This window comes from Coffea arabica, chromosome 1c (genome assembly GCF_036785885.1).
Source record: "Coffea arabica cultivar ET-39 chromosome 1c, Coffea Arabica ET-39 HiFi, whole genome shotgun sequence".
NCBI classification, from domain to species: domain Eukaryota; kingdom Viridiplantae; phylum Streptophyta; class Magnoliopsida; order Gentianales; family Rubiaceae; genus Coffea; species Coffea arabica.
Window position 1 is genome coordinate 51,963,126 of NC_092310.1, and position 24,862 is coordinate 51,987,987.

The 24,862-nt window shown below is 37.0% G+C and overlaps 3 protein-coding genes across 4 annotated transcripts; 2 read left to right on the top strand and 1 right to left on the bottom strand.

The window, feature by feature from the left end:
* Positions 1–2,189: 2,189 nt before the first annotated feature.
* Positions 2,190–4,255, top strand: LOC113727378 (UDP-glycosyltransferase 86A1-like). Its single transcript, XM_072076754.1, has 2 exons — positions 2,190–2,911; positions 3,015–4,255. The coding sequence occupies exons 1-2, from the start codon at positions 2,392–2,394 to the stop codon at positions 3,941–3,943; spliced, it is 1,449 nt and encodes a 482-aa protein (XP_071932855.1). The 5' UTR covers positions 2,190–2,391; the 3' UTR covers positions 3,944–4,255.
* An 869-nt stretch (positions 4,256–5,124) lies between these two features.
* Positions 5,125–13,190, bottom strand: LOC113727385 (ABC transporter G family member 3-like). 2 transcript variants are annotated; one of them, XM_072076748.1, is made up of 12 exons: positions 13,003–13,183; positions 11,784–12,392; positions 11,595–11,674; positions 10,708–10,994; positions 10,329–10,500; positions 9,466–9,579; positions 8,924–9,052; positions 8,015–8,206; positions 7,234–7,320; positions 6,128–6,400; positions 5,721–5,828; positions 5,125–5,491 (listed from the first exon to the last, which is right to left on the bottom strand). In XM_072076748.1, exons 2-12 carry the CDS (start codon positions 12,253–12,255, stop codon positions 5,234–5,236), a joined length of 2,172 nt encoding a protein of 723 aa, XP_071932849.1. In that variant the 5' UTR covers positions 12,256–12,392; positions 13,003–13,183; the 3' UTR covers positions 5,125–5,233. The 2 variants fall into 2 exon arrangements, with proteins under 2 accessions (XP_071932849.1, XP_071932850.1); XM_072076749.1 differs by lacking the exon at positions 7,234–7,320 and having other exon boundaries at positions 13,003–13,190.
* Positions 13,191–19,170: 5,980 nt separating this feature from the next.
* LOC113727392 (cell division cycle protein 48 homolog) lies at positions 19,171–24,467 on the top strand. Its single transcript, XM_027251534.2, has 9 exons — positions 19,171–19,329; positions 19,478–19,643; positions 20,241–20,469; positions 20,682–21,448; positions 21,548–21,769; positions 21,886–21,957; positions 22,064–22,345; positions 22,798–23,157; positions 23,921–24,467. The coding sequence occupies exons 1-9, from the start codon at positions 19,301–19,303 to the stop codon at positions 24,209–24,211; spliced, it is 2,418 nt and encodes an 805-aa protein (XP_027107335.2). The 5' UTR covers positions 19,171–19,300; the 3' UTR covers positions 24,212–24,467.
* The last annotated feature ends 395 nt before the right edge of the window (positions 24,468–24,862 follow it).

Below are 24,862 nucleotides of genomic sequence, written 5' to 3' on the forward strand. Positions count from 1 at the left end.
GTTTGAGTAGCACCATGCTCAAACTCGAACTCGATCACTATTAATGTTATTCGATCTCGATCTTAAGTTTGAACGAGTATTTAAATTTGAGCTCAAACTCGACTCAACATAATAGAGATTAAACTCGAACTCGGCTCATTTGAGCTCGAATAAACTGTTGATTGACAAATTCTTACAAGCACATAAGGTCAATCGTAATAATAATTTACCTGAAGTGTTCCAGAGTCGAACCCACAAGGACGAGTTAATTTTCTACTTTAATTATTCTAACAAAATAACAAAATTCAAATTTAATGAGTGTATTTTTTAACTAAGCAATAAAAGAAACGATCAATTTAAATAAAGTAGTAGTGAAAAAACAATAGATGTAAGTCTAGGATTTGAGATTTTAATCCAAAATTTGAGTTATTATCTAGTTAATTTCTTTCCAAATTAGGAACGCTCATCATACGACTATATTTTAGACCACTTCTCAAAGCATCTAAAGTGTGTTTAATTAAACCCTACGTTTCTCTCGATAGTCATAAGAATTTAATTAAACCCATTAAGATTCTCAGTGATATAGGTGCGTCACACATACCCTAACCTACTATCGTGATTAGTCTATATGTGTTTATTTATCTAGTACACAGTTGTATCTCTTTTCTCAATTTGACATACACCCAACATTCTTGTTTATGGTGATCAGGCATAAACAAACATTAAGAACAAGATAAATAAATCATAGTAAAGAGCAAGGAATTAAACTAAGAAAATGAATCAAGTTCTTTCATAAAAACCCTAACCCTAAAAACAATTTAGTTCAATATGATTTAGAAATTAAAACTACGAATTCAAAGAGTTGATACAAAGATAAGAGAAAAAGTAAGAAAACTTCTCAGTTGCTTGTTCCAATCTTCTCCTTGCGCGCTCCTTGATTAGCCTCTTTGATCTTGATCTCTCAAGAATAAACTATGAAAAGATGTTAAAACTAGGCTAGGCTAATGCTTTCCACCCTTAAAAACGACCTAAAGAACCCCTATTTATAGTTTCTTGAAAATATATTCTAAACAAAGTAGGAATAGACTCTATTGGACTAGAAAAATCAGTTTTTTGAACATTTATTCAATGAAAACCGGCCCAATGATGGGCCCAATATCCGCGCTGGTCATTGGGTTGAGCCAAAGGATGTGGAGGTGTCTGGCGCGAAACATGGATCCATTGGCGGATTGGTACGGATCCGCACATGGATCCTCTTTGAAGTCTCAAAACTCCAACACTGCAATAATCAAGTCATTTGGAGGTTTGGATGTTAAGATATGCCTAAAATACTGAGACCTAGTTGTAAGAGCATCATAGTGCAACTATATTTCAGTATTTAGATTTTTAACTATAAAAATGTGAGAACCAAACTTTGAAGTCCCCGTAAAGGTTATAGAGAATTCTCTTAGCTTCAAATTGAATTAAGAATCATCTTAATCAGATTTATGTAGCTCAAGTTATCACCAAATTACTAAAACATATCAATTGTGCAAAATCCGTTACTCCTGACTTTTTCCTCTCCATTGCTTCTTCACATCACGTTTTTAGTCCGTTTTCTCTCTAATTGAGTTTTCACCTATTAGAACACTATAAAAGTAAATTAAGTAGTTTCTATTCAACATAAAGTTCAAACAACATGGTTATCTAGCAACTTATGCATGTAAATGTACTACAATTTACATCTTACATCCTATCAACTGCAAACCTTATCAAGTTCAAGGTCGAGTTTTTCTTTTCTTGTTTTTAATTTTTTTACATTTTAGATTTATTAGAATCATTTGCCATCCATCATTTTTTTACTAAGCATTATTTCATGTAAATTTATTAAAATATGAACTCATAATAATCATTCCATAATTATAATATATACTATATAAATAATATAATACTCGATTAATCTCGTCAAATATTTGAATAGTTATTATTGATACTCAAGCTCGACTCATTACACAGAACCAGTAGCTTAAACTTGAGCTCGAACTCGATCAATCAATCTTTTGACCATGGGCTTGACTAGCCCACATCCCTATATTGGCGTATCGAAACTTACAAAAAAAAAAAAAAGAATTAAGTGTCTCGAAAGATGAACCATGTATTGGAGTTTGGAATATTCGGCATGGATAAGAACAAGAACGAAACAAAAATAAACTAATGTCTAGGAAAGAGAAATCCGTCAGTGTCATCTGCATTCTCCACTCAATTTGATTTACGTGATAAGCTTCTCCTGCAATTTGATAAATTAGACATCTCTTTACGTTATTGAACACATTTTGTCTCATCTTTGGCCTCCCTTCAACCTCCGTTTGCAACTCTACAACTCAATCTAGCTCATTCACAAAAAAAGGTTCATTGTTAAGAAAAGATTTAAAAATGGATTGTATACAACAGAAGCCTCATGCCATCTTAGTATGCTTTCCACTACAAGGCCATCTTAATCCTGCAGTCCAGTTAGCGATCAAGCTAGCATCAAAAGGTTTCACCATAACCTTCATCAACACTCAATCCATACATCACCAAATCACCTCCAACACTCAAAAGGACAGCGATGAAGACATCTTTTCTGATGCAAGGAAATCAGGACTTGATATTCATTACACCACCGTGTCCGATGGTCTTCCTCTAGAGTTTGATAGGTCACTCAACCATGATCAGTTCATGGCTGCAATGTTCCATGTCTTCTCTGCTCACATAGACGAAGCTGTTCAAAGACTTATGGAATCAGGACCTCCAGTGAGTTGCGTGATTGCTGATTCATTCCTTGTGCAGCTTGGGCGTGTTGCAAAGAAACATGGACTTCTGTATGCTTCTTTCTGGACACAACCAGCTACAGTTTTCACCATTTACTATCATCTGGATCTTTTGAGATTAAATGGTCACTTCGATTGCATTGGTAGTCTCTCTCCCCCTCTCCCTATAAGCGTATTATTACCTGAGCAAAATTCAATCGCATCAAAAAGTATATTCCGCTAAGACTTAAGCTTTCTTGTGATCAGACAGGCGCGAGGATGCAATAGACTACATACCAGGGGTTCAATCCATTGAGCCTAAGGATTTGACGTCATATCTTCAAGAAGAGGAGACAAACACAATCTGTCATCAGATCACTTTCAAGGCAATCCACGATGCAAAGAAAGCAGATTTTGTGTTAAGCAACAATATACACGAACTAGAACTCCAAGCCATGACAGATCTCCGGAAAAAAGTGCCTTTTTACGCTATAGGACCCCTATTGGAATTCACCAAATGCCGTGTGGCAGTGGCCACAAGCCTTTGGTCCAAGTCTGACTGCACTCAGTGGCTCGATACCAAGCCTACTGGCTCAGTTTTGTACATTTCCTTTGGAAGCTATGCTCATGTTACAAAGAATGAACTACAGGAGATAGCTGACGGTGTTAAACTAAGCCAAGTAACTTTTGTTTGGGTGCTTCGTCCTGATATTGTAAGCTCTAATGATTCTGATCCATTGCCTAAAGGGTTCAGGGAAGAAACTGGCGACCGTGGGATGATCATACCCTGGTGCTTCCAGAACCAAGTTTTGAGTCACCCTGCAATTGGGGGATTCTTCACTCAGTGTGGTTGGAGCTCAATTTTGGAAAGCATTTGGTATGCAGTACCTTTAATGTGTTTTCCACTCATCGCTGATCAACCCACTAATCGCAAACTAGTGGTTGATTGGAAGATTGGAATCAATCTTTGCGACAAAAGCCAGATCACTAAGCTTGAAGTATCAGAGAAGATTAACATTCTTATCAAATCAGGCAACCATGAGCTCAAAAACATAATCAAGGAACTAAGAAGGACAATGGAACACGCTGTGTCAAGAGAAGGATCATCGGAAAGAAACATGGATCAGTTCATCAATGATTTTCATCAAGCTATTCAGAAGAAAACTCAGATTCAATCATCCAACTGCATTTCTTGACTGTCTAATCACCAATGTGATATGTATACAAGAAAAAAGGGTGATTGGTTGGTGGCAGTTGCTGCCAGTGTTCAAGTAGAAGCATATTCAAAAATGGTATCGCTTTGTTAGCTTGAGTCACTGTTTTATTTCAGTTGATAGATAGCATCCAACAATTTAGCTGGACACCTCGAATGCAACCATAACTTAAGGTTTGACTTGGATTATGCTGTGATATTAAGGCTGCATTAGATCCTTTTCTTTGGGTTATGTGTAGCTCGTGTTCGTTACAGATTGAGCCAAAAAGATGATTCATCACACTTATCATGCCAATTGCCAATTGCCAATTGCCAATTGCCAACCCCCATTTTGAGTAACATGTGTATAAAATTATGGAGTTACCATGTCAATGATTTTCTCTGAAGATGAATGTAGATGTAGGTCTCGCTGTACAAAAAGCACAACTGGAGTGGACAGAATTTATAGAAGCTCAGAACAGTGGAAGTGGCGAGTCCATTGAGCAAACCTATCAATCAACTACTGTAGAAAGCTGGAAACCACCAAGCAGAGGAGTCGTAAAGATCAATGCAGATGCTGCCTTCTCAACAGGTCTGGACAGAAATGGAACGGGAATTGTTGCTAGAGATTGGAAAGGAAGACTACTGAAAGCATGCGTAAGGTCTGAGGCATAATCAAGCGAACCACTGGTGGCGGAAGCTGCAGCACTCAAAATGGGAATGATGATGGCCTCAGAAGCACAATGGAAGGAAGTGGAATTCCAATCAGATTGCAGAGCGATTGTGGACATGATCATGGAGGAAAAGGGGGCTCGTGCAGACAGCAGGAACACTCTTCTGGGCGAGATGGGGGGAGCCAAGAATAGTCGCCATTCATGGAAGCCAACCCAATGCAGTCCAAGACACATGCCATTGATGCCAAAGGAAGTCAAGCGATAAAGAAGTTCCAAAAGTTTACCAGAAATGAAAAAAGAGTTCCAAAAAGTTCCAAACTCCCAGTTTTCAAGGTTTCAACTAAAATTTGAGAGAGGAATCTCAAACTTGACATGCCATCTCCTGTGTACCGCATTCCTAAGAATTAAGTCTCACCATTTGCTGAAGCCATGGCGCAATGATTTAATTATTCAGGCAAGCGGCCTTAAAATGAATTACTATATTTCAGCCATGGAATTTCAGAAGACGAAATCGCCAAAAACAATGATGGATACTTCGCATTCTGAATTCTATATATCTTCATTTTTACCTCATGCAAAATTGTCTAAAGACGGAAGTATGCCCAGATAGGGCATACGATTTATCTCGGATTGTTCGTTTCTCGATTACACCGGAAAAATCTACGACCAGGGAACTTCTTTCTAACACAAAATTGTAGCAACGCGAATACAAGAATACGATATCCAGCACACATCAGAAACAGAACGAGTAAATTTTCCCACTTTGAGCTACTGCTGGTAGATATATCATATACGTTTCGAAGTGCTTGGTAACCAGAGATAGTCCGCACCTGCCCAACTGCATAGGAACTTCCAATATACTCATTCTCCAAGAGCCCCTGAAGCCAAAGAAACAGAACTTTTGAAGTCAAACAAAGAATTGGATTAACATCAATTTGTTTCTGACTACAAATTTTTTTCAATTCTTATAATCAGACAGGAGGACTGGGGGAGGAAGTAAAGTTGAACATTCTTTCACCTAGAAAGGAGGACTTGGAAGTGCCCCTAAGGTTTATCAATCGTAATTGATGATACAACTTTGGGCATATCAGAATGATATCAACTTGCCTGGATAGAATAAGTATGGAACGACACATAGGATATGGGATACATCCATATTGGCCTGGGCAAAGCACTGCGAATTCTGAAATAGCCCGCTGAGAGCATCATTATCACCTGCAGCAGAATCAGTAGCATTTATCATATGGGAAAAAAGCCAGAGAATCAACTTGGGCGAATATAAGCGCAAATCAGTTCAAAGGCTCATGTACGGGTCTAAGAATGACAAGATACAAGCAACCATGCCCTAGAAATGTTCTCGATAACTGGGTCTATTGGGTATTTTGAACAGCTGCAATTTAGTAATGTGCACAATGGTGCTCATTTGTGTTGAACTGATACTCAGAAATGGTTTAAGGTGTTAAAGGAACTAGTGGAAAAATAACTTCCAGAAAAAAGGGTAGAGCAGAACTCACATGTACTGACACCAATGTTAAGATGCTCCAGTAGACCTCTTGGCAAATGGAAACAATCAGCAGTACCATTCCTTCATTTACTAACAGGCACATGAAGAAGTTTAGCACAAAATACATCAAGAAACTGAATTCATCCCGTAGGCCTACAAGGAAGTAGAAGACGAGACTTGAGGAAATGGAGATGAGGAACAAGAATGGGATGCCGGAAAAGAGCTGCCCAAGTAAGAAGACAAATGTCCCAGAATGTAAATTCGATTCTTCACAGGCATATATCTGCATAACATACAAAGAAATAGTGCAGATGAGTGATGAGCCAAAAAATTACAGGTAAAAGATATGCAATGCTCAGGCATAAGAGATGATGAACCGAAGAATTCTACATGCCAATGTCGTCCAGAACTATAACATTGATCACCATATTATCAACAGCTGCACCAACTGTATTGCATGCATATAAATGTTACCAAATGTATTGGCTCTTGGATTTGGCCCCTTGAATCAGGGGACACAGTAAATGCTGATCATGCTCACCTTCTGACTGATAATGATGTCATGCAGCTTGATTCTGTAAATATAACACAAGTCATTTTTCTCCACTTCTATTGAAGTCTAGTGCATTTGGTTTCTATTTCAATGTCTTATTATCATGGCTGTCTATGCATCCTATCGATTGCCTTAAAGAGCGTAAGTATCTTACTCAAAATCTATTTCCCTGAAGGTATAATGCAGTCAGTGCTATTAAACATCAATATCCAGCAGTGAATTCACGGGGGTGGATGATGACATATATATGGGTGGTAATGGCAGAAATAGGCGTTGATTGGGATGGGGTGTGGGGTGTCTGGGGGGAGATGATGCATGAGAATGGTTGGGAGCATCTTGCTTTCATGAGGACAAGAATGGAACGGAATTTTTGGGAGCAAGTAGACTGTCATGGTGAATCCCTCTTGCTGAAAGGTGATCAATCTCACCACCAGCAACAACACTTAAAAACTTATCCGAGTGAAGAGTACTGAACATAGTTAAGATAATCAAGCAGACAACTTCACAGAACAAGTGCATTGGCTTTGCACCCACACTAGCATTAAGAGGAGCAACCCCATTACCTTAATTTCTTTCAGGTGTGCAGGTACTCCAGCAACACTTAGAAGTGAATTAAACGACACAAACACAAATATCGCTGCAACTCTTGTCTGCAATTTCAGAAAAAAAAAAAAAAAGCTAAACAATCCTTCTCACATGTGGAATAAAAATAGCACTAGTAAAAAGCATTTTGTGATACAAATGTTTTCCTACATATAAAGAGAGAATAACAAATGGAGGAGAAAAAGGAGGACCAAAAATAATTTTTATTATTTGCTTTAGTCCAGCCACAAGTCAACGCCATGCAATAGCCATTCCCTCTTTTGTTAGGTGAAATGTCACAACATTAATTTTTGGAAATAAGTTTCACAGATGTTTGTCCTTAGATGCATGCAGGTAGAATTGTCTATTCTTGATGAACTGAAAGAACATGGCTAGGGAAGCAAAAGTAGCAAGAGATCCCACATCCTTGAAAAGCCAAAAACATCAGTAATTGAAGCTTCTGCATCACAAATCATACAGTTTGTAACGTACTCATGAAACAAAAACTAACAACAGGTCACTTGTTTGAATATAAGAACTGAGTTGTATACTAAACAGACCAATTCTAAATAAATATTACAAGCATAAAACTTGATTGTATCAGTAAATACAAGAAAAACCAAGAAAGAGAAAAGGAATAACAGGTTAACTTGATAAAATAAGATTAATCCTCAGAGAATGCGTCTTATGCATGTCAAGCCATTCGCCAATTAAGAAAGATTGAACAAAAGAAGGAGGCTATGCAGAAATTCTCAAACTTACCACAACAGACGACAAGGAATGACCCAATCCAGAAAACACAGTACCAATACAGAGTGTAAGAAGCATATAAAGTATCAGTCGGAACCAATAGTATTTCCACTCTCTTGACATAATTAACAATGATCTCCATGTCAATACTGCAATTCGTGTGGGATTGCTTGCCTTTCCCTTGCTTTTGAGAGATGGGCCTTCCTGTAACATAAGCATGAAAAACCCACTCTAGAAATTTGCTTGGTGGAAGTATTACATATAATGCACCTGATGAAAAATTATAGCTCAAGCAAAATCTAGTGAAATGAAAAAACAGTAGCACGTTAGGAAGCAGTGAAGTGATGAGTTTTTATAATAACCTACTACTTGTTTCTGTAGATTGTAGGATTATGCCCTCAACAGAAAAATCTGCAATTTATCCTGACTTTGGGTCACAATTTGCAATGTGTTGATCATATAGGCAGACTAAGTACATGTGACACTAAATTTATCGTATGTGAAACAAAGAAATGTACTTTTGCCAAGACACATCTTCATCACTCTTTTAATAAACGATTTTGTGGAAGCGCTCAAGAAGTTCCAGCCTTCAACAACCAAAATAAGTTCTTAAATTAAAGATCTTTAGCCTTTGCTGGAAGCAGAAATTAAGGGTTGCATGCACTAAGAAATTTACTACCAAGACTATTAGCAAAGCACTTTTCTACATCACAGTTACCTCATGTTGCTGATTGAGAAACCAAAAATAAAAAAGGAATAATATTGATGCATTATTTCTGAAGTACTCTGTTTTCCTCTTCTTCTCTTTTTCTTTCAGTTTTTCTTTTCCAAAAGGATAGTGGAAGGAACATACTGGCAGAAGTAGAAGCTAAAACTAAGGTTTAAATTGCTTAGGAAAAATTTGACATTCATTCATCAGACCTTCTCAGTAAGCTTTACTATCATAGTCTCCGCAGCAGCAGCATCAGCGGATGATTTATAAGTTGTTTCAAGAGTACGTATTGCAACAGCAGTGTCCATATTCACAGACGAAAGATCTCCATGGTCGTCCTGTACAAATTATCTAAGCCATTTATTCCAATTAATACCAAAAAAGTAAAGAAATGCTCCGATATGTATCTGAACTGTGATAACTTGATACATGATGAAAATGCATGTATTTGTTTAATATAACCATATCTAAATAATGTATATATTGTAGAAATGTAGGCCTACTTCCATACTGGATACATCATAGTCTAATAGTTAAAAGTCACAAAACAGATGAAACAGTATCACATCAAATTTCAGAACAAACGAGAATCAAATACCATGAAATTATTTTGTCCCTCGATTTTGTATGCATCACTTATCCATGAAGAAGTTCCTATCCATGGATATCTTTCCTTAATGCATTAGCATAAATATCATGAAAAGTAATCCAAGCAGTAGACTTAGAATTTTGCAAGGTCAAAAGGATGTACCTGCCAATTTTTGCACATTGCAATGATTCTGTCAAAGTCAGTATTTATTGCTCGAAGAAAATGATCAGAAGGACTTTGCATAATTGGGCAAGGAAATCCAGCATTTGAAAAATGCTTCACCAACAAATTATAAATTAGTCATGGAAAAATATATAGCCATGGCAGATTTAAAAGAAATAAGATTTACAGATGAAAACATACCAAAAGTAATAATTTTCCCTTCCCAGCACCAAATCCCAGACCAGTAAACAAAGGAGATTAATATTTCATTTATTCCATTGGGACATTTTAGTAAACTTAATACTCTGAACTTATCATAAAGATATTTTTACAGTATAATATCATCTAAACTTGATTATTAGTGAACATCCACTGTAACATGTGATTCAGATACTCACTAGTAGATGTTATATGAGGCAAAAAAGGTAACTAGTTTACTAGTATACAATACTACTTTTTGCCCCAGAAGAATCCTGAACAATAGGATATGAAACAAGAATTTTCCCCACTCTCCTCCCTCTAAAACTTCCTAAAAAAATTCCCTAGCTCCCAAAATGTATCTTCACATAAATCCAGCATCCCCAACCTGCAAATCCTAGATTTGCCAGTGCATAGTCTCAATCCACTAAGTTGGAAAAGCATTTGTTGTTACTATCAGAGGCTTTCTGATTTAAATTTCATAAATTGTCTCAGGTTGTTGACAATTCAAAGTCAAATGAGTTCTTTGCTGATATGAAATTTGCTTGTGACAGTTAAGATCATTTCAAGAGTTCTGTATCGAACAAACTCCTATTATGATATAATTCTTTACACGTAATATATGAGACAAAAGAGGAGAAGGATCATGTATCAAGATGAATCACCTGCAGACAAGCCAAAGTTTCCCCAAAGAACAATGTGTTTCCATTTGAAAGGAGACAAATTCTGTCAAAAAGGCCAAACACTTCTGTGCTGCTTTGATAAATGGTAAATATCAGGGTGCATCCAGTGCTAGCTAGTTTCTTCAGTGTAACCATCATCAGGAGTGCAGAGACACTGACAATAGAAAAATTAACCAGCAGTTAGGAACAATGCATGGTGGAGTCCAACAGAGCAATTAAATGAATGAGCTTTTGATGAGTAGGATACTACTGGGGGGTGCGGTGGGGTGGGGGAATATATCGCTAGTGCAACTCAATTCAAAATTGAGCTGCTTATGATTTTCATTAAAACTTCATTCAAATTGAGATAATTGTGAGGTACCTGTCAAGATGATAAAGAGGCTCATCAATAAATAAGACATGAGGTCTCATTACAAGCTCCCTTGCAATGCTAACACGCCTTCTCTCGCCACGAGGAAGACCCTTCATATAGCAGTGAGCACCTATCAGTTTGTTTGCAAAATCTCCCAATGACATAGCAAGGATGGCATCCTCCACCACACTCTTTTTCTGACAAAAAAAACCAGGAAGCTGGAGCAATGCTGAGTAGTAGAGGAACTCACGCACTGTCAAGGATCCAATTAAGGTGGTTTCTCTCTCAACGTATCCCTGTGAATAGCCAAAAGTCAAAACTGTATCTAGTCAAACCACACATACAGAACTAGTGAAAGATGTATATCCATATTATACCAATTTGACTTTTAACTTGCACCGAAACGTAATTAATCTATTTTTAACTAGTTCTGATGAAAAACAAGTTGGTTACCTGTAATGACTTGACCTAACACATAATCCAACTTCCCAGAGAGTTAGCAGATTGTATCAGTATATTTTTCAGAGAAAATTGCAAGGGTATTTTTTTGTTCTTTCCTTTCATACTTCCTTTTAGCATACATGTCATGTGAGGATGACAGCTTACTTTAAAATTAACCAGATTAATGTAAAAGATAACTAAGAGAGAGATACAAGTTGGCATGGTTTACCCATGTTCAATAGATACATAAGTGCAAAAGTACAGATATCACACTAAATGCATATTGTGTCACTGCCAGAGGAAGGAGACACCCAATATTACTTCAAAACAAGCTGAAAGAAAAGCAACCCAGCCTGTGATTTGTCACAGATTTTGCTAAGAAACATGGAGATAGACTACTTAAATGATGAAAACCAAATAATGGAAAATGCCACATAGCATAATTGAAAACTTACATAGGATGCATATGGCAAGTGCCATTTTGACCCATTCACAAACACCTCACCATACATTCTAGCTGAATCAGGAAGTCGTCCTGAAGAAGAAACAAACTCTTGAGATCATATTTATTCAGAAAATATAATGTGACAACATGTAACATTACATGTTAAAAGTAAAAGCTCTTTGAATCCAAAGCAATCAACCTGCAAGGGCTCTCAAGAGAGTTGATTTTCCTGACTTTGCTGGACCCATGATAACGGTCATTGTTCCTGGTAATGCATAACCATTTGAGCTCTTTATGACCTTATCAGAATACTTCCTCTTTCCCTTTATGGTAACAGTCAAGTCCTTCCATGCAAGTGAAGCCCCTGAGATCTTTCTAGCAACTACTGCACGCTCTGGTAGTGGCGGGGATGGCAAAGATCCACTATTAAGCTTTGAGAGGGATGGGGAGGCTGGAGTAGTCGCAGCATTAATGGAATCACCTCCTTCATCCACCCGAACCTCAATATCAGTATCATCCCAATCCGGTGAATCCTCAAAAGATATTGGTTGTCTAAGAGAACCAGGTTTTCGCAGGTAGAAGAAATTGCTTGAGGGAACTCTACTAGCTGGACTACTAGCTGAAGATGATGAAGACCTATAATGATCTGATTGAGACTGTATTTCTTCCATCTTAAGATTCTCTATATCAGTTTAACTGGACTAAATTGCATCATCAGCACATAAAACATGTTTCAAAAAATCATTACATTCTCCTGCAACTGCCTTGAATCCCTGACAAGTGCTTCACGAGCAATAAGCAACCAAAACTGCAATAATATACCATCATAAACTTAAAAGAGAAATTACGAAAAGATCTCATTTTCAAAGTCTGTAGTCACTCATAAAAACTATAAAACTAATACACCGAGAAAGAAATAAACTATAGTAAGCAATTAGAGCACTAGTTTCTTCCTATTAATGGAAAGATAAGCAGGCTATTGCCCCCCCCCCCCCCCCCGCGGGTTGAAGGCAGTAGTAACTGTTAATCTGTAAGGAAAGAATCCTTTACCAAACAAGCAGCAAGTTAAGCAAATTTTAGCTCATCTGAGGCCCCAGAATCATAAAGCTGAGAACTTTTATCCTCTTTTCTATTCAACTAAGCAACTAAACTCATTGAACTCATAACCCCATCAACCCAAAGGTTCAAATGCGATAACTACGAAAAACAACTCAACAGAATAGCAATACAAATGAAAAGGACAAGCCTATTGATAAATACAACAGAGGCCCTGAAGCTGGAAGCTAGAAGCAATGATCTTTTATCAAAAACAGTAGTTCAAGAACACCCCACAAGCAGTGATAGAGATAAACATAAAAGAGGATGAAAAAGAATAAAATTAAAAGGCTTAAGGGATGAGACAGAAGCAGAAAACAAACCTGGATCTGAGTTAGATAAAGTAAAGGGCAAAGAATTCAAGAACTGAAGTGAAGACCGCTGAAGAGGGAAGACCGGAAGAGTGAGGAGGCAGTGTGAAGACTACGGAAAAAGGATGCCTCAAGTCTGGAGCGAAGAGTGAAGAGGACAGTACTACTCAAGTGTTAAAAGTAGATTAATTTACTTACTATCGCATTCACTGAGAATTGATTGTTTTATTCGCTTCCGAAGTTCAAACAATTAATTAAATCAATGGTTCTTTTTAGCCTTTTGCTAGGTGCTTTACTTTCAAATGTCTTGTTTATCTTTATGCAAATTAACTCCACTGAAATTTTCTTTCCATTTTTGGTAAGCTTTAATTCCCTTAGTCTTTATATCCGTGCCTATGTAACAAAGGAACCAAATTGTAGAGATAGTTTTCTTTTCTTTTTCTATTGAAGAAACAAAATTAAGAATTTCATAATCCACAGGTCAGTTTTCCAACCGAGCCCTTCATTTTTCCATTTTTGTTCTTTTTTTTTCTCCTTTCAGAAATCAAATTTTTTTTGTTTGTTTTTTTTTTGGGGTTTTTTTGTTGTTGTTTTTTGTTTTTTTGGGGGGGGGGGGGGGGGGGGGTTGACAATGAAAACTAGTTTAACTACGAAAACTTTTTTACAAAGTCTCTTTGCGTAATTTGCTCTTACTAGTTATTGTGCTTGCATGATTGGTGGAATGAGGCATATAGCCAAATGACAACTCATCAAAATTGAAAATACAGGATTGTAAAATATGGTCAAAAGAACTTAACTTTATCCCTTTTGTCTTTATATTTCTCTTACATCAGTCTACTTTTGTTTGGAATTTGTATGTACAGAAGTTGTCTATTGGAGATATATAATAATTTTAATGGTTAATGAGAATCTTTCACATAAAAATTAATCCAGCCAAAAGCTTTCTGAATGCTCATATTACTTAAATTTGAACCACTTGCTTCTACAGCTTATGACTTGTTCTTGCTCTTTCTAAGCAATTATTACACGGTTGGATTAATCTTTCCTACACTGTCAGAATTGAATAATGAATGATAGTTATGTAAAATTTGAATTTGAAAATCAACTTTTACACACGCACGTCGTGAAGATTTACTCTTCCAGTTTTGTAGCACCTACTTTTTTTTTTTTGGCCACAGGAATGTGAAATTGTCTCTCTGGGACTTGAACAATGACACAAATGTGGGTTTTTATGTGAAAGAAGTGAAAACCATAAAAAGGGTATCCTTCTGAATTGGAGCTTGTTTATTAAAGATCGCCTAATCGCCAGAATATCAATGCCAATTCATGATTTGGATCAATTTTGGAAATCTGCTTAGCTAACAAACGTTTACAACCCTGATTAGGAATTTTGTAATTTATGCCTTTATTTTGTTATATACCACTTCAAGAAATGGTCCTACCTGGACAAGTACGACCAGCTGAGATAATTCATTACTTAGCTTTAGAAATTTTCAGTTTATACCAATCTTTTTTGAGAGAGAGAGCAGTCTGATTCTCAATCGTTCCCAAAAAGACCCAGACTCAGTTTGTGATCATCATATCTCACACCATACATATCCCATCATGGCAGAGAAATCTTTTCTGTTTTTCAACCTAAAATAGGCACTGAAGCAAATTACAGAAATTGGGTTTCGATCACCAAGAAAATTTTCACCAAAATATGAGGCGTGCATACCATGGCATGAAGATTAGAAAGTCTTGTGCAATTCACAAAGTTTCATAGACTAGCATAATATCACATTGATGGTAAATCTATCCCTGTGATTACTTTTCCTGTGCGTGTTAACTTTTTCTTCCTTTTATGTAGGTGTTGGCATCATCCTAAATACTACTAATTCTCAGGACTCATTTGCCCTTTCAAGACAGCCGAGCTGATCTCACTAAGGGTTAGTACACCCGAGATCCAGTGTTCGAGCCTTGTAATCAAAATGAAAAATAATCCAACAACCCGAATAAGGGTCGGGGCCTGAAGTGAAGTCAGGTCATTTTGTTCGTGGAAAAAATAATAATAATAATTCTGAGGGCTCATTTAATTTCACCTTTTAAGATTGAAATGAATTTGACATGATGGATGGGGTACGTATTTATTTAGTGCTTAATACAAGTGAATATTGTGTCATGACTTGGCTAATCATGATAACATCAACATGGCCACAGCAAACATCCATCATTACTAGTGTGCTTTACTACTTTTGACGTGCATTTCCTACCTTCAGGCTTCAATTTGAAGCTGTTCTTACTGTCTGTGATCGACTGAGTACTCGGGCCGACAGCAATACACTGTCTTTCTTGACCTTTAAGCCACAATCATGTCTTCTTAACTATCTGCGTGTATTAGTAATAGAATATGAAAGTAAAAAATATACACTGATTGACGGTATATATATCAATAATAATAGTATATATACAGTTAGTATATAATATATATATATATATATATATATACACACATATTTAATAGTGGTAATCTAATTTATGTTCCATTTAGGGTGAGTATTTTTTTCTCTAGGTTACATTTAACTTGTAATTATGGAGTCAATATGACAATTTGCAATTCATCAAAACAATATCTAACCTACACTTGGTGGGATAAATGCAAACACAAGTTAAACTAAATTCACAAGTCGTGAGATTTAAATCTAGTATTTTTATCTCATAATTCACGGAATGTTTCGTACTTTTCCAACAAAAATCATGTCCCACTTATCACACTTTTTTTTTTTTGTGGTGAAAATGGATTTGAAGATCACATTCCCTTCTTCTCCACAAAAATTATTTCCCTATCACCGGAGAGATTTCTCCATGGAGGAGGTCTTGTTCAAGTAACGAGCTACTACCAGCTCCGTGGTCCAGAGATTTGTGCTTATGATCCACGAGTCTGTAATCCATGGCCCACAGCGATTGTGCGATTTAGTATTCATCAGCTGGGCCTAAGAAAATTAGCACTTTGTCGGCCCACTTAGTAGAGTATCTCACGAGTTCTATCCTTGCTCCAAAGAGGAAGGGTAGCCTCTCGGTCCTCTCCCAATTCTTTTACAGCCTTAAACTTTCTTGCTCACCACCAAGGGCATTTATGATACTACAATATGAATAGACTAAATATTTTCGGCAAAATTTTATTTATAATTTTTTTATATTACAACAAGTAACTGTCATGATAGTGGAATAAGACCTAAATTATTATACATGTTATAGGAAAATTACGAATAATAACTCATAATTAGTGGAATGAACATAGACAAGTTAATAAACTAAACTTGCATTTAACAAAAACATTGAAAATTATAATTTTGTAGAGAAATACTTTCTATTCGTAAGAAATTTAAAAAGGAAAAGGACTTTTTTTTTTTTTTTTTTAACAAAGAGAAGGGTCAAAACCTCTCAGTTTTGAGATCTCAAACTTTAGCCACCAAATCTAGCGACACGAAGAGGACATTTAGTTCTTCTTTTGAGTTTATATCTTTTAATTAGATTAGATGATAAAGTTCATATTGGCAATGGTCGTATAATAATTAATCAATGCACATATTAATAGTGACTATGGTTCAGGTTTATGCAACGCTCGAAAAATCTCCCAAAGAGTAATTGATATAATTGTATCCCTATCCAAAGAAGGTACCAAAAGATAGCATCATATAGAAATTGTACAACTAAAAATAAATTGGTTCCACGGGGAACGCATGCTTTGCATGCACATTTTATCTCACCCTAGGCAAAAACTTACTATCAAAAGATTGGAAGATCAAGCTGTTAATTTAGTTTTTTCTCTCTTTTTTTTTTCTTTCTTTCTTTTTTCTTTGTAATTAATCTTTTACACACTTAGCTATTAGTACATGATTAGGCTGTCTCATTCTTAACAACTGGCAGCCAATCTCTTTTCATTATGATACTTTCTCATTTAATCCCTCTCAACTAGTGCATTTAGATCCTGAATCCTGTTTTATCATCTTTGATTTTGTTAATGATGCTTTGCTTGTTATGTTAAAGTAGTTCATATGTTTGGACGGACCAAACCACATGGATTCCTGATATTTGGTCATTGTGAAAATTATTCCAACATGTAAAATTACACCACTTATATAAGATATGTACAAAAGATGAATAACCACAAGTTAATCGAAATAAAGGCTTTTTTGAGGATCCCATTTTAGAAAAAAAAAAATTCATTATGCCCTATCTAGGTGGGTTTAATAAAACTGAAAATTAAAAATTGAAATCTGAAATCTAAATTTATTAAGTTATAGAATTGTTAAATATCAAAATTGATGCATTTGAGTGTATATCACATTAAATGATAAGTGAATAATTTATCACTTATTTTTTAGAGCAAATTTTGTCTAGAAAATTCAATGTCATTTAATTAATTCAGATGTTCAATTTTTACTTATTAAACACGTCTTAACACGTTAAGATTTAAATTCGTTAAATTTAAATACTGAATTGAATTATCAAACAGGGTTTTAGTGTAATAGATTGTAATTCCCCAGATAAACAAAAGAGGGATTAAATCCAAATGAAAACAAAATTAGATTTTCTCTCCAAGAAGGAGTAACAAATACTAGGGCAAAGAAAACAAATTCAAAATAAGATTAGGATTATTAACTAATTACTTTATTAAGGTACTACTAATAAATCAAGGGAAAAAAGTCCCAATGGCTCTCAAACTATTAGTCGGGTGAACTTTTGGCCCCCAACAATTAAAAGTAAATTTTTGGCACCCGATCTATTCAAAGTGCAAAATGTTGGACCTTCTGTCAAGTTCAACAGTTAATACTGATGGAAACCACAATCACGTGAGACGCACTCCAAAATATGAAGGGCATTTTCGTCTGTGATGAGTTGTGTTCTACTGGATAAAATAGGAGTTCTTTCCTAACAAAGAAGTGTATGAAGAAAAACTCCATCACAGCCAAAGAGCTTGCTGAACAAAAAATGCGAGGGACCATCAATCTCTTTTTCCTCTTGTGTAGGTATGAGAAAGTGACGAGGATCATAGCTTTATGGACCTCAAGGAATTTTGGGCACAGATTTGCGGCGTGCAGAGATGGTGTCTGCAGATTTTGGCAGTGGATCGATGAGGAGATTCGACGAAGGGATGGTGTATCTCGCAGGTTGAGAATGTGTTATCAAGTGGATCTATGGTGTTGAGAATGTGCGTGGATGGTGTATCTCACGGGCTGACAGTGAATATATGGTTTTGTCAAGTGGTTGATTAATTAGGTTGTTGAAGAACCAAATTTTGTGATTGTTGTGATGGACTCTTAAAAAATTGAGAACTTTACTGCTTGATATATAGGGGAGGATTATCTATTTGAGCTACAATGTCGATTACCAGTGTGGCTCTTACTCTTGTTTATGAAGATTATTGGAACTTCCCTGGTCATGTCTTAGGTAGAAATAGAGCACTTTCAAATGATTCCATCGTAATTTTCCTTACAATTGGAGGTTTTGTGATTCTTATGCAGGTAATAGGGTCTGATTTTATTGCTTACATAAAGCTCAGGACAAAGAACCATAATGGATTTTTTGTGAAGAATTAAAAACTTGTTTTTGATGGGAAAGAATTAGCACAGAATAATTCCCATGTTCAGGACTACGGGGTCACTGATAGGAATGTGTTGCATTTGGTCCTTAGGCTATCAGATCTCTAGGCAATTACTGTTAGAACTGTGTGGGGGAAGAGTTTGAGTTCCATGTTGGAAGAAAGAAAAATGTGGGCTATGTGCAATAACAGATTGCTAAAAGGGTGAATGAATTTCTTGATCTCAAAAGAATGGTAGAGAGAGAGAGAGAGAGAAATATAGTTGTAAAAGCAAATAATTAGGTCAAAGTCATTTTTACTCCATTTTATCAATTGGAACATAGTTTGTGGTGGACAAAAATGTCCTTAGTATTTCAATTTGCGTCTCATATGGTCGTAGTTTCCGTCGATATTAACTGTTGAACTAGACAGAATGCTCAACATTTTGCACTTTAAATAGATTCGAGGCCAAAAATTTACTTTTAATTGTTGGGGGCCAAAAGTTCACTCGACTAATTATTTAGGGGCCATTCGAACTTTTTCCGTTGAATCAATAATCGATGGTCCAATAGAGGTGGGTAAATCCGGAACTATACTAGTAAGGATGAAATCTACTACAGTATATATTTAGCGAACGAAATTACTTTGTCCACTTCTCGCTTGTTATCTTGAACTCGAAGGCTCTCTATCTCGTAGCTGCCGCCTCCGATCAAAAACCGATAACACAAAGAGGGAAATCCGAAGACGATGAGTCATCAAGCTGAGTCATCTGACTCGTGAGTCCGCTTGTTCTTCTTCCTCTTCTTAACGCTATTAAAATTGTTCCTCATGTTCCTTAATTCTGGAAACCCTGGAGGGGTTTTGTATTTTTATTTTTATTTTGCGCTCGAATTTTGATGGGTTTTGTGTTTAATTTTCTCTCAGGAAAGGCGGGAAGAAGGACTTCTCCACGGCGATTTTGGAGCGGAAGAAGGCCCCTAATCGGCTCATCGTTGACGAAGCGGTCAACGATGATAACTCCGTCGTCGCCCTCCACCCTAATACCATGGAAAAGCTCCAGCTTTTCCGTGGCGACACTATTTTAATTAAGGTCTTCTTCAATTTTTCCCTTTTTTCTCTTCGTGGTTTACGTTTCTAGGGGTTTTGAGTTTTCTTTTTTTTTTTTTTTTGGCTTATTTTAGCTTGTGGAAACTGTAAGCAGCCAAATTTTGTCAGAATTTTGGTATATATTTGTGGTTACGTGCGTAAAAACTGGATTATATAGCTCTGCGTGTTGATTGATAAATCATATTTGATTATGTAAACCAAGAATGACGTTGATCATTGCCTTTTAAACAAAAAGGGAAAGTCTGCAAATTTTCTGCTGGGTGTATAACATTATTCCTAGTGTTTATGGTCATCTTTTGAAGTATGTCTGTGCTTGTTTACTAAAGCTGCTTAGCTCCAAATGGCCATGACTATACTGTTTGGTATGATCGTGGCTAGAATTTGGAAGGTCTGTACAATTGTTTGTCATTCTCCTTTTTTCTTTTTACACTTAAGTCCATCTTCAACCGTGTTGATGAATAACAATCTATGTTGCCTTCTACTATCTTGTATGAGGTTGAAGTATTGGTCGAGCTTTACATGTTTGATTGTTTCATGAGAGCTTAAAATTGATATTTTTCTGCTCGTCTTTGGTCTCCAGGGTAAGAAAAGGAAAGATACTGTCTGCATTGCTCTTGCTGATGAGACATGTGAGGAGCCTAAGATTAGGATGAACAAGGTTGTCAGGGCAAATTTGAGAGTTAGACTTGCAGATGTTGTATCGGTGCACCAGTGCCCAGATGTCAAGTATGGGAAGCGTGTTCACATTTTGCCCTTGGATGATACCATAGAAGGTGTTACTGGAGATCTGTTTGATGCATTTCTAAAACGTAAGTTCTTATTGCTCATTAATTTGCTTGTCTCATGCTACTCATGGTAATCTCTTGCATCTGGAAAATGAAGATTAAAGTAATCGGTTTGATTTTATTTTACCATCCAAATTTAAGTAATTGGTTTGATTCCATTAGTCATGCAGTCTTTTGTTTATCTCACGAGAAACTTTGCCTTTTGTGACTAAATTTTGAACATATTCTGTCTGCAGCTTACTTTCTGGAGGCATATCGCCCAGTCAGGAAAGGAGATCATTTTCTTGTTAGAGGAGGGATGAGGAGTGTGGAATTCAAGGTTATTGAGACTGATCCAGGGGAATACTGTGTTGTTGCCCCTGACACAGAGATATTTTGTGAGGGTGAGCCCGTGAGGAGGGAGGATGAGGACAGACTAGATGAGGTTGGTTATGATGATGTAGGTGGTGTCAGAAAACAGATGGCTCAGATCCGTGAATTGGTTGAGCTGCCACTAAGGCACCCTCAACTTTTCAAATCCATTGGGGTGAAGCCGCCAAAAGGAATCTTACTTTATGGCCCCCCAGGTTCTGGAAAGACCCTAATAGCAAGGGCTGTTGCTAATGAAACGGGGGCTTTCTTCTTCTGTATTAATGGACCTGAAATTATGTCCAAATTAGCTGGAGAGAGTGAAAGCAATCTTAGGAAGGCATTTGAGGAGGCTGAGAAGAATGCTCCATCTATCATCTTCATTGATGAAATTGACTCCATTGCTCCTAAGCGAGAGAAAACACATGGTGAAGTTGAAAGGAGGATTGTGTCACAATTATTGACTTTGATGGATGGCCTGAAATCCCGATCACATGTTATTGTTATTGGGGCAACAAATCGCCCCAACAGCATTGATCCTGCCCTTAGAAGATTTGGTAGGTTTGACAGGGAAATAGACATTGGTGTTCCTGATGAGGTTGGACGCCTTGAAGTTCTTCGCATACATACCAAGAACATGAAACTTGCTGAGGATGTAAGGCCGACTTATTATTTAAGATGGTCTTGCTAATTAATGAAAGAAGTGAGCAAAAGAGACACTAATAGGGTTGACAAAAATATTTCTTCTGTGCAGGTTGATTTGGAAAGAATTGCTAAAGACACCCATGGTTATGTTGGTGCTGACCTTGCTGCTCTTTGCACTGAAGCTGCCCTTCAATGCATCAGGGAAAAGATGGATGTCATTGACTTGGAAGATGACACCATTGATGCTGAAATATTGAACTCCATGGCTGTAACAAATGAACACTTCCAGACAGCGCTTGGTACCAGCAATCCATCTGCTTTGCGTGAGACAGTAAGTGATTTTTAGTTGTAAACTTTTTGTTTGTAACATGTTAAGTGGTTCTGATATGCATTCCTCTTGGTGTGTCTTTTTGCTGAAAACTTCAAATTTGTTGTGTTGATGAGCAGGTGGTTGAAGTTCCTAATGTTTCATGGGAAGACATTGGTGGCCTTGAAAATGTCAAGCGTGAACTTCAAGAGGTATGGGAGTTACTAGAAACTGCCTTAATTTTTTATTGGATTGTCAACTGCATCTGGTAATCTTTGTCAAGATTGTACACGCCTAACTTCTCTCTCCATCTTTTAGACTGTCCAATATCCAGTGGAACATCCGGAGAAGTTCGAGAAATTTGGCATGTCCCCTTCAAAAGGTGTCCTTTTCTATGGCCCACCTGGATGTGGGAAAACTCTTTTGGCCAAGGCAATTGCAAATGAATGCCAAGCCAATTTCATTAGTGTCAAAGGCCCTGAATTGCTTACAATGTGGTTTGGAGAAAGTGAAGCCAATGTACGTGAAATCTTTGACAAGGCTAGACAGTCTGCGCCATGTGTTCTCTTCTTTGATGAGCTTGACTCCATTGCTACCCAGGTACCCCTCTCTCTCTCTCTCTCACGTGTAGAGTGAAGTAAACCTACCCATTGCTATTAATATATTTCAAAATTAGAGTGTGTGTGAATTGCGATGAACTTTGTCTGATTATATTTGTAATTATATCCAGAGTTTAATTTCCAATTTGCCATTGATTAAATTATGAAATTTTGTTGCTATAAAGGTGCTTGTGAGATATTGAAAGGTGTCATTTATTTTTCATTGGAGTGAACTATAATGAAATTTTGGGATAACTTCAAAATAGGATCTTTTATTTTTTAATTTGTTTAAATGATGGTCATATTTGTGAAGCTTTACCTATGTTGCTATAACGCAAAAAGATTATGTAAAAGCAGTGAATGGAAGAAGATAGCCTAGATCCTGCAATTTTGCCTTGTTTACATATTTTGAAATGAATACCTTACAAAGCACCTTCCTGATCATGTTAACAGAGAGGAAGCAGTGTGGGAGATGCTGGTGGTGCAGCTGACCGAGTTCTTAACCAGCTTTTGACTGAAATGGATGGCATGTCAGCTAAGAAAACTGTTTTTATCATTGGTGCCACTAACAGGCCTGACATAATAGACCCTGCACTTCTCCGGCCTGGCCGTCTTGATCAGCTAATTTATATCCCTCTACCAGATGAAGATTCTCGTCTCCAAATTTTTAAGGCCTGCCTCAGGAAATCACCAGTCTCCAAAGATGTTGATTTGAGAGCTCTTGCCAAATATACTCAAGGATTTAGTGGGGCTGATATTACAGAAATATGCCAGCGGGCTTGCAAGTATGCCATACGAGAGAATATTGAGAAAGTATGTGTTTTTACCCTCTTCTATTTGCAGTTTTAACTTATGAGCTAATGACCTGCTTGCATTTATCTTCTTCTTTTGAATACCCTAAGATTTGTTATTTTTGTTATTTTTTATTGGTCAATGTGTGTTAGACGTGTAACAAGTAAGGTAAATGCTCCCTGCTCTCTGTATAATACAGATGCTCTGCTGTAAATGGACCATCAAATGCTAAAACTGCTGTTGAGGAATACTTCCAAAAAAGAATTTTTTTCCGTTCTTATTTAGGACTTTACGAGAATCTCTAGGATTCAACTAAATGAAGATAATAATTCAAATCCTTGTGAGCAGGACGTTACTTCCAACCCAAGGCACGGGGGTTATTAATCTCATATGAAGATTTATTTGTGGAACTTGTGAAGGATAGAACCATATAAATGTGATTTTCTTTGGTTCTCTTGCGTCCTACTTTATCAAGGAGGATTTTAAGCACCAAGCCTTATGGTTCCCCGGGTGATGGTATTGTAGTTTGTCCTTTGGGATTTTTACCCTTTTACTAGATTTCATTTCTTTGATCTTAAATCATTGTAAACCCAAGGATTTGCCTGAGTCTTGATGAATCAATTTGTAATGTTTTGTGGACACTGCTTGAAATGTTAATCTTAGAAGTCAGGTTTGTTTTTGGTGGTTTCCAACCTTGTCATAATCTATTTTGGCCTTTCTTAGCATCTCTAAATTTGTTTTTGCTTATTGATGATGATTTGATGTTGCATATTTTCTATTGCAGGACATTGAGAGAGAGAAGAGGAGAAGGGAGAATCCTGATTCAATGGATGAGGATGTTGAGGAAGAGGTTGCAGAAATTAAGGCTGCACACTTTGAGGAGTCCATGAAGTTTGCTCGCAGAAGTGTGAGTGATGCTGACATACGGAAATACCAAGCATTTGCTCAGACCCTACAGCAGTCTCGAGGATTTGGAAGTGAATTCCGATTTGCAGCGTCTGGAACTGAGAATACCGGATCTGACCCATTTGCAACCTCTGCTGGTGGTGCTGACGAAGATGACTTGTATAGTTAGCCATATAGATATCCTGCACTTGCTTTTGCAAGTGGTGCTATCCCCTCTCTTCATGCAATTCTGGTTACACAAGAGGAGGTGATCCTCGCTTATAGATTGTGTTTTAATGTATTTTAAAGGTAGAACTTGAGGAGTTTGTGGGATTCTGGGTTGACATTGACAGTTGGGGTCTCAACCCCTCCGAGGATTACTGTTCCTTCAAGCTTAACTTATTTTGTTTGGGAGATTCTAGAATTAAAATCTTTATCTTCCTAGACTTTTTTTTTTTTTTTAAGGATTTATCTTCCTAGACTTGAGCACTTTAGTTGACCTAATATCGAATAAGAGTCAGTAGTGGCTCTGAGAGGGGACTAACACCCCAAATGGAAAACGGGAGCGTGACTGGTGTGAAAAATATTATGCCCTCCCATTTTGTTCTATGGAGAACATATTTGTCTGTGCGTCGTCATTCTTTTCCCTCGAGTGCGAGTAGGAGAGGGTTCTACTCTGGTGGGATTTTAATCTGTTTTTGAGTTGGAAACCGACCGATACTTTTTTGGTGGCCTTCTTGGCTGACTTTTCAGGATGTGAATCCGTGCCACGAAGTTGTTATTTTGTGATGGATCTTTGTGCCGTTTCGGTGGAGCAGGATTCCAAGTGGAGAGAGTCGTC